At 33.7% G+C, this 10,328-nt stretch overlaps 1 protein-coding gene across 1 annotated transcript; it reads left to right on the top strand.

The window, feature by feature from the left end:
* Positions 1–6,204: 6,204 nt before the first annotated feature.
* Positions 6,205–8,290, top strand: LOC149403019 (ribonuclease 1-like). The gene is made up of 4 exons (XM_089609174.1): positions 6,205–6,391; positions 6,497–6,652; positions 7,092–7,290; positions 7,936–8,290. The coding sequence occupies exons 1-4, from the start codon at positions 6,281–6,283 to the stop codon at positions 8,160–8,162; spliced, it is 693 nt and encodes a 230-aa protein (XP_089465300.1). The 5' UTR covers positions 6,205–6,280; the 3' UTR covers positions 8,163–8,290.
* Positions 8,291–10,328: the final 2,038 nt, after the last annotated feature.

The following is a 10,328-nucleotide window of genomic DNA, read 5'->3' as shown; positions in this document are numbered from 1 at the left end:
TATATATATATATATATATATATATATATATATATATATAAATAGTCATTATAAGACTCAAAGTTCAAAAACTAAAAGTAAAAGATTTTCCGAGATTTTTGTGTAACCACTTTTATATTTACTTAATCCTGCACCTAACTTATGTTATATGTTTATAAATCGTATGTTTAATTATTTATTTATCTGTCTTGATATTTATATATGATGCTATGATTGCGTGATATTCGAGCCGACCAATTGCGGCTCATGGGCGAGCAGACGCTCGCGAGTCATGACAGTTGTGTTACTTTCTGGTTATAGAGGTGGCCTTCTCTTCGAAGGGCTACCTTCTAGCTAGTCAAAGTATATAGTATATATAACATCTTTTTTAGCGCACTCGTCTCACTGACAATAGGACTGTTGACACTCCACTTGAAACCAATGTTCACGCTACTTTCCATTTGATTGGTCTCCTCTGCCTGATCCTAGTCTATACCGCACGGTGATAGGGAAAATGGTTTATTTCAGTTACTCGTCTCGATATTGCGCATGTTGTTCACATTGTCAGTCGGTTTGTCACTGCTTCTATCACAGTCCATTGAGCTTCTGTTCTTCGCATTCTCAAGTATTTTTGTGGTACTCAATTTCAGAGTCTATTGTTTTCTTCCTCGTCTTTGTTAGAGATGCGGGCCTACTCTTATGTCGATTGGACTGGTAATCCTACTGATCGCAAGTCCACCACCGGATTCTGCGTTTTTTCTTAGAGATTCTCTCATCTCTTGGAAGAGCAAGAAGCAGGATGTCGTTTCTCGCTCTTCCACCAAAGTTGAGTATCGCGCTATGGTCACGACTACATGTGAGATTGTTTGGTTACGCTGGTTGCTTGCTGATTTGGACATCACTCTCCATCATTTTACGCCGCTATACTGTGATAATCAAAGTGTCATTCAAATTGCTCGTAACTTAGTCTTTCATGAGCAAACCAAACATATTGAGATTAATTATCATGTCATGACTCGCCATCATTTACAGCTTGGTACGATCGCATTGCCTTATGTTCCTTCTCTTCAGATTGCTGATTTATTCGCGTAGGTTTACTCCACTTCGCACTTCCGCTTCTTAGCTGACAAACTCTTAATGCTTATTATTATAGCATCGTGAGTTTGATGAAGGATATTAGTATATTTATATGTATTATTATTTATGTAAGATTATTTTAATCTTTTTATAGTTGTATTAGGATTAATACCAAAACTATTATAATTTTCTATTTTTATGTTATTATTCAGACTTCTCTTTTCTATCGGATTCCCTAAAATTTCATATTGAGCTATATCCACATTCTTTTGTATGTTTGGTTTTTTACGGTCGCTATCGTCATCTTTCTTTTTAAATATTTAAATTTTTGTCTCCATGAGCATATTATTTTCTCTATATGCAACGTCTCAAGTCTCAACTACTCGTGTACGATAACTAAATACAATCATAACTCAGACAACAGCATTCAATTCCGTATGAACACGAGACTCTAGCAAAAAGCTACTTCACAACAAAAACTAAAACCATTCCCACGGGCAATAATTTTCTGAATAATAACAATTATAAAGGCACATTACGTTAGACAAATTTTTATAGCAATATAGTTAAAATTTCCCATTTTATAGTGAAACATTTACTTAAGTGTGTTAAAAAGCATATCATAATTGCGTATTATAATTTGAATGTGATAACAAGCAGTTTTTAGTTTGAATTATTTAAGAAAAATATCATATGTCTCTCATATATTAAATCGATCTGCTGCGTTTTTTAAAATATCATAAGTATCCTTTAACATTTCATATGAATATCAATAATATACCTTAAAATGCGTTTAGATATCCAAACCCTCCCTTTATGTAAGATTTTGTTGATTTTTTTCAAAATTAAAAATTGGATTGTCCATTTTCAAAAGAAGTGATTGCACTTGATCACCGACGACGCAAACAGAAGGAATAGCTTACCAGAGAGAAGAGAAAATATTGTTGTCGCCGCCACCATAGTTGCCGAGCACTGTGCAACCTTTACTAATCCGGTTGATTAGCCTAATCAAACTCTCCATAGTCGTCATGATCAAAACATCTATGTGTGGTTTTTTTTTTCACTCGAAATCTTAGAACTCTCTCCTCTTTGCTAAGTCCTTAACAAAGAAAAAATGGAAGGTCAAGCGTATGAGCAAAACAAGAATTTTACTTTTTTATTTTATTTTTTATTATAAAAAACAGTTCAAGATATAAAAGAAGGGAATTCATTAAGGATAAAATTGACAGTTCAATTTTTAGTTTTAAAAAATCAGCAAAATCTTATGAAAGTTGAGGGTTTTGATATGTACATTATTTTAAGGTATATAATTGATATTAATATGAATGTTAAGGGACACTTCTGATATTTATAGAACTGTGAGGATAAACGCAACATTTCGATTAAATACATGAGAGACATATGATATTTTTTTCATTATTCAACTATTTCTCAAACAATTATGAAACCTCAGTTATATCATAAGACATTGAGTTTCAAGTGGATCTGCAAAAATAAATATATTTATTGATGATTAGTTTTTTCCATTTAACCAACATACATGGATATGTTTAAATTACTTATTTATATGCGCTCATGTGCAAGGACGGAGCCAAAAATTAAAATTTGGGGCTGATAGTAAGAAATATTTTAAGGGGAGTAATTTGTAAAATTAAGGTAAAATAAAAAGAAAAACTTTTAAAAATTGGCAAAAAGTATTAACAAAATTTGAGGGGCTTTTAGTCTCCCCTGAGCATATAGTACCTCCGCCCCCCCTCATGTGCGAGCTGCAATACATGTGTTTACCAACGAAGATGTTGCATATTTGATTTTCGGAAAAACCGCTTACCATACTGACATATTGATCAGTAGCTGGAAAAATATGAGTGAATAATATTGATGAGTAAACTATGAATCAATGGAAAAATTCAAGAGAATTTAGAAGAAAAAAATAATACTGAAAATAGAATTCTCATACGCATGTCTCTTAAACTTGAACATACAATGCTTAAAATCGATAATTTTTTAGTTCGTTACACAAACAAAAACAATGAATGATTACAATATTAATACATACTAATACTTTAATAAAAAAAAACTCAAGTGATTCAATGACACTTAATGTGAATATAACATCGTTTTTTAGTATTTTATTTATAATATTTATGTAAATACGTCATTACGTTGTTTTTCTTTGCATTGCGTTTGATTTTCCAAGTATGGAAAAACAATACTCCAATTAAAAATGACGTTCCGCACAGGATTAGGGGTAGGCCCAATATTCATTTTTTTCCTCATCATAGAGACCTAGCACAGAACTAAGCCGGTCTTCTTGACCATCTTGCATGGAAAAGAGACAAGACCTTAATGCCCCTTGGTCCTCGACTCTGAAGAATTGGTGCGGGTATTAGCTCTCATGCGAATAAGAGACTAGAGGCTGCCCATTCGCCAGCCGTCTTGGCCAGATCTCTGCACCACGCTTGATGTCGACTCTCTAAGCATAGACCTAGATCTATAGAGCTAACCCCTGAATAAGGAGACAAATTGACGATCTATAGTCGGCCTATGCGTCTAGATCTCCTGACACAATGTGAGCCAATCAACATGACCGGTATCACCTGCGCCATGCCCCCTCGAACAGGCCCCACGAGCTAGCCCCTTAAAGGAATCGCATGTCCCATTTGGTTGGCGAACCCAGCCCACTCTGGACCAAAGTCCTCTAAAAGCATACTTGCAGCTTATAAAATACCTCGTTCTGGCCCAAGATAGAGGTGACATGGTTCTTGAGCTCAAATTCTATTAAATTGCTATCTCGAGATATTTCATTGACTTGGGCGTTAGAGCAACACTATTAGAGTCACTTCTGACGCGTCCTTCTAGTTCACGTGTTATAATTTTCAGGTCTAACTTCAGGACGATCTAGGTAAGCTCAATTTTTACGTCATTTATCACACGGTGTTTGGTAATTACTCTCGACTTATCACTTGTGCTCTTGAGTGTTGATCGAAAAATCACATTAAGACTTTCAAATATGAGATTTGAGCAATGCGTTTGTTTTATTTATTTATTTTATATTTATTTTTTGTTTTACTTCTGTTGTAAATAAAACTTGCTTACGCATAGAACAATAAATCTTTGCATTTTGCATATGAATTATTTATGCTTTTATTCTTGAAAATTAGATGCGAATGTCTCGTTTTTTTAGTTATAGATATCTATGTCATGTTCAAGATTTGTATTAAAATAATCAATGTTCAGTTTTAGTATTAAATTATAGGCAAATGAGAGGTTAACATACACGTCTACCATCACAAGAGAGAGAATGGGCGTGGTACCTAGGATAGCCTAGTGATAATTCCACATCATCTCTTGTATGGAGATCGTAGGTTCAATCCCCACTGCAGCAAAACTGCCTTAAAAAAGAGAGAGAGAGAGAATGGGCGATTAATGACATTTATTTTTTTCTATTATTCTCCTCATATAGAGTATAGATGGACGGTACAATAGTGCCTTCTTAATGTCGTTTCTTAATGAAGTTCAATCCTAATATTAATAATAATGATGATGATGATGATCAAGAGTATCACTCGTGTTTTATCGAAGTGCGAAATTTATCTCTTCAATTTCTAAAAATATCATACATATCTCTTAACTTTAATATAAATGACATATATCTCTCCTAAAAAAATGTTATATTACAAATATCATCTTTTTCGTTTATTTTTTACAATTATATAATTTGAACTCCCCAAATACCCTTAATAGATCAATAAATATTTATTTACTATTTTATTAAAAAAAATCAAAATCTCTCTTTATAAAAATAAAATAAAGGGGGGGGGGGGGAATTTAGCAAAATAGCCAACTTAAACGTTGGGAATTGCTAAATAGTCAAGGTTTGGTAAATATTAGATAAAGAGCCAATTTTATATATTTACAAACGTAAATATTAAGTAAATAACCACTGCCATATTAAGCCACGTCATCATTTATGGCTATTTACCTAATATTTACAAAACATTGGCTATTTAGCAATATCAAACATTTAAGTTGGTTATTTTTCTAATTTTTTGAAAAAAAAAATCCTTAACTTGTTACAAAGAAATCTTTTAATTTAATTTTTTGTATATAGAGTAGAAAATAAAAAATTATTTCATTAAGGGTATTTTGGAAAGTTCAAAAAAAAAATTTGTAAAAAATAAACGAAGGGTGATATTTATAATATAATATTTTTTTGGGAAGATATATATCATTTATATTAAATTCAAGTGATATATCTAATATTTTTAGAAATTAAAAAAATAAATCTCGCATTTTAATTAAATACGGATACTGTTAATATTTTCCCCAAAAATAATAGTTATTACGAATCAAACATAACTCCACAGAGTGCGTGGTCGACTTAATTCTGATAATTGAATTTTCTGTGTGAAAACAAGAAACAATGAGTGTGATGTTATAAAACTAAAAAGAAAATATGATGATAACGAAGGGGTTTATTAGATGTTTAAACAAGCGACCAAGTGCGTTGTCTTCTACCCGAAAATTTATAATTTGAGTCCATATCTGCCAAGGGTCATTAATTGTTTGACTTCAATGTATACCATATTTCCCATTGGTCTGCAGTATAGTACACTACCAAATGCAAAGAAAATTCAAAAAACCTTCTCTTTTTATATATGGACAGTTCATCTATACTTGGACCAAATAATTTTATTAAAATGGAACAATGATTGACATATATCTTCTGTTATCATTATCAAATGCGGATAATTTAGAACAACGGGCGAAAATATTTTACTAAAAAAGTTACTTGGAGTAAATAACATTATCATCCATTTTGGAACATTATTTTATTGGCGAAAATTTCGGACACAATCATTAAGGACTTTATTTACTCATAGGATATTGCTTTAGTTAATGATTTATAATATGGAGACGTAAATGAGATAGGGAAGTGGGAAACATAAATGGAAAATAAAGATAACTAAATAACGACATAACGTGTGTAAATGAAGTAAAATATCAGTATGAACACGAAGGGAAAAAAAATTTGAAAATAAAGAAGAAGATCGGACACATCAATCATAAAATTTCGGACAAAATAAAGGCATATTCTGTTATGATACACTTAAAAGTTTGTCCATCAAACTTTCTACTTTGCCTATAAATTCATCCCACTTATTGAACCTTTTCACAAACCATCAGAAAAATAGCACAGAGTTTATTAGGACAAAGAAAAGAAATGAAAATGAGTTCATCTTTCTCAGTTACTTTGATCAGCCTCGTAGTGCTAGGCCATCTCTCGGTCCTCGCCGTTTCGCAGGATTTCGATTTCTTCTATTTTGTCCAACAGGTTAGCAGAAAAAAAATATTGTCTCCCAATCATTTCATTATTTTTTTTTTCTTGTTAATAGAATTTTATTAACGGATTTTAATTTTTTTCTTTTTATAACTATAGTGGCCGGGTTCGTTCTGTGACTCCAAAAAAGGTTGTTGCTTTCCAACAACAGGAAAGCCGGCAGCGGATTTTGGTATCCACGGTCTGTGGCCCAACTACGCCGATGGAACTTATCCTTCGAACTGCGATTCCAGTAATCCCTTTGATCAATCCGCGGTAAAATTTTATTTCTTGTCGATACATCGTTACTAAAATTTTATCGAATTTCAAAATTGTTTTACCTAGGTCTGTGTATTTTAAATTTATTTTTAGTTTAGTTAAATATAATTATAACAAGTGTATAAAAAAAATTATACGAATCCATTCTCGGATATGTTGTAATATAATATCATATTTTATCCGGTTACATAGGGGTTAAAAAAAATTCTTAGAAAAAAAAATCCTAAAGTTCCATATGGCTTTACAATATTTTCAGTTACATATTTTCAAACGAAAGGCTTACACATTCACTTTAGCTTCAACAGACTCTTTGGGTTCTAGTGTCACATTCCCTTCATGTCCTCTTTCCTTATGTACTTATTAGATGATCAATTTATTGAATATAAGTAATTATTTTTTTTATTCTAACTTTTTTTCTTTTTGCGGGGCCGGGTAGGTTTCGGATCTTAAGAGCAACATGCAGAAGAATTGGCCAACTCTAGCTTGCCCTAGCGGGACGGGCATGCAATTCTGGGAACACGAGTGGGAAAAGCACGGGACTTGCTCCGAGTCCGTGCTCGACCAACACTCTTATTTCCAAACCGCTCTTGGCCTCAAATCCAAATCTAATCTCCTCGGAAGCCTCAAAACTGCAGGTAAAATTTAGTATAATCTTTTTTTTGTTATAATAATAATAATTTTCGAGATCTACTCACCCGCACAGAGACGTAGATTGAGGGGGGTTTAAGACCCCCCTCAAGTATGATTTTTTTAAAAAAATTTCCTAATATTTTGTACTTTTCTAAAACTATTTATATTTTAGCCCCTCCTAAGAATTTATATTTGAATTAACCCCCCTAAATAAACATTTCTAGCTTCGGCAGTGCACCCCCGTGGCCCATGCATCTAATATTTTCTGCGAACATAATATTCTTATATTGCTGTCATTGCTTTGAGATGGAATTTTATGATTCTTGACATATATAAATAACGTACCTGCGTATGACATTAATTTTCCCTGAGAATTTTATAAAAACAATTATTTTGTAATAATAATAATAATCATCATCATCATCATAATTTTTTAGATCTGCATACCCCGCATTTAATATATTCTGCATCCTTACAATAATGTGACAATAATAATTGCATTAAAAAATAATAATAATAATAATTGGGTATAGATTTGTGTGACAATTTTTTTAGATGTAATTTTATGTAGGAATAATATATATATATATATATATATATATATATATATATATAAAGTGAATTTAAATATTTTATTTTAATTTGTGTAGGAATTCTACCAAATGGAGATTCTTACAGCATTGAGGACATCAAAAAAGCCATTCAAGATGGAATCGGTTTCACGCCGTGGATCGAGTGCAACGTCGATGATTCCGGGAACAGCCAACTCTACCAAGTTTATTTGTGTGTCGAAAAATCCGGATCGGATCTCGTCGAGTGCCCGGTTTTCCCAAGAGGAAAAGGCTGTGGTTCCAAGATTGAATTCCCTACTTTCTAAACATAGCGTTTCATTTTATTATTTCGGGATATTGTGTCAATTGGTTTCGTTTTTTTATGTTAGTTTTTTAAAGTTTGTAAGACGGGGATGCGGTGATCAGATACTTGATAATTCAATGCATTTAAACAGTTGATTTTGAGCCTAACATTAGTATTGGAGTTGGAGATATACGGTTCGTATTACACTTCGAGTTAAGAATGATTTAGAGAAAAGTATTTTTCGTTAAAAAAAAAAAAAAAAACTTTCTGTGACTACACGTATATATATTTAATTAAATAATATATTTCGGCATTGAAGAATAGAGAACACTCTAAATAGCTTGAAGAACTCTACAAAAATAAAAACAAAAACGGATTGAAATTTTGGATAATTTGCATACTATTTGCACGTAACATTTATTTTATAATATTCAAAATGTAATAAGAATTATAGCATTTTTGCATACTGTCAATCGACGAGTCATTGATTCTGCAAGTGCATTAGATTGTTTTTACTTTAATTTTTTGCATGTTTCCCATTGATCTTTGGTATGGTCCATCATTTCAAGAAGGGAAAAAAAAAATCACTTCTCTTTGTATGAGCCAGGTTTCAAATCCCGGGGATCCCGCGCGGATTTTGCAAGCCCTCCTGTAAAAATAAATAACACACGAATATGGAATTGATTGCTATGTTTATTATTGATTCAGCCTTGAATATATATAGGCATATATGTACAACAGATTACACAAAATAATAGGAAACATAATAAACGCTACTAACAAATTAGCGTGATATACAAACTGATAGCAGATTATTAGGAAACTAATTAGGTACGTATATGGTGGAGTGAATATCGCTCAATACCCCCCCTCAAGGTGGAGCTGGTGGAGAGATATCGAAGACGCCCAACTTGTGTAGTAGACGGTGTAGTGTCTGGGCACCAAGTGGCTTGGTGAAGATGTCAGCAAGTTGATCGAAAGAACGTAAATAAGATGGCGAAATAAGTCCAGATAATATCTTCTCACGAACAAAATGGCAATCAATTTCAATGTGTTTCGTACGTTCATGAAACACGGGATTCTCAGAAATGTGAATTGCAGCTTTGTTGTCGCAATGAACAGTGATGGGTTGAGTTTGGGGAAAGCCAAGTTCCGACATGAGAGAGTGAAGCCACTGAAGTTCAGATGTAAGGGCAGCAAGAGCACGATACTCGGCCTCAGCAGAAGAACGTGAAACCGTTGGTTGTTTCTTGGTCTTCCAAGAAACAGGGCTTGAGCCGAGCATTGTGAGGTATCCTGTTGTGGAACGGCGAGTATTAGGACATCCCGCCCAATCAGAATCAGAATACCCGACAAGAGAGAGGTTACTAGAGGCAGGGAGGAGAATTCCATGGCCTATAGTACCTTTTAAGTAGCGAAGCACGCGGTGTGCCGCATCAAGATGAACAGAGTGGGGTTGTTGCATAAATTGACTGAGTGTATTGACAGCAAATTGAATGTCCGGACGAGTGACGGTCAGGTATAAGAGACGACCAATGAGGCGACGGAAGATGGATGGGTCTGGAAGGGGAGTTCCATCAGTGGGGCGAAGTTTGAGGTTTTGTTCCATCGGGAATAAAGAGGGACGCGAACCAATCAGCCCGGAGTCAGTGAGAATATCAAGTGTATATTTTCGTTGACATAGAAATATACCCTTTTTGGAACGAGAAACTTCGATGCCAAGGAAATACCGGAGACGACCAAGGTCCTTAATTGAAAAGGAAGAAGCTAAGAGGTTTTTCGTTTTGTTTACAAAAACATCGTTGTTTCCTGTGACAATTATGTCGTCAACATACACAAGAACGAATACAGATATTGTGCCACGAATATAGGTAAAAAGACTATAATCAGAAGTTGATTGACGAAAACCTCGAGAAATTAGGGTAGATGAAAGTTTGGAGAACCACTGACGAGATGCTTGTTTTAGACCATAAAGAGATTTATGCATCTTACACACTCGAGTGTCACCTGTATGAGAAAGACCAGGTGGTAGTTTCATGAAGACTTCTTCATCCAAATCGCCTTGTAGGAAGGCATTATTAACATCAAGTTGATGGAGATGCCAATTTTGGATTGAGGCAATAGAGAGAAGAACGCGAACAGTGACTAATTTGGCAACTGGAGCAAAAGTATCATGATAATCAATACC

The sequence above is a fragment of the Urtica dioica genome, chromosome 3 (genome assembly GCF_054948205.1).
Source record: "Urtica dioica subsp. dioica isolate 48M chromosome 3, U.dioica_male_clone48M_v1_H2, whole genome shotgun sequence".
NCBI classification, from domain to species: domain Eukaryota; kingdom Viridiplantae; phylum Streptophyta; class Magnoliopsida; order Rosales; family Urticaceae; genus Urtica; species Urtica dioica.
The sequence above is the reverse complement of the archived record's forward strand: the minus strand, read 5'-3'. Positions and strand labels throughout refer to the sequence as shown.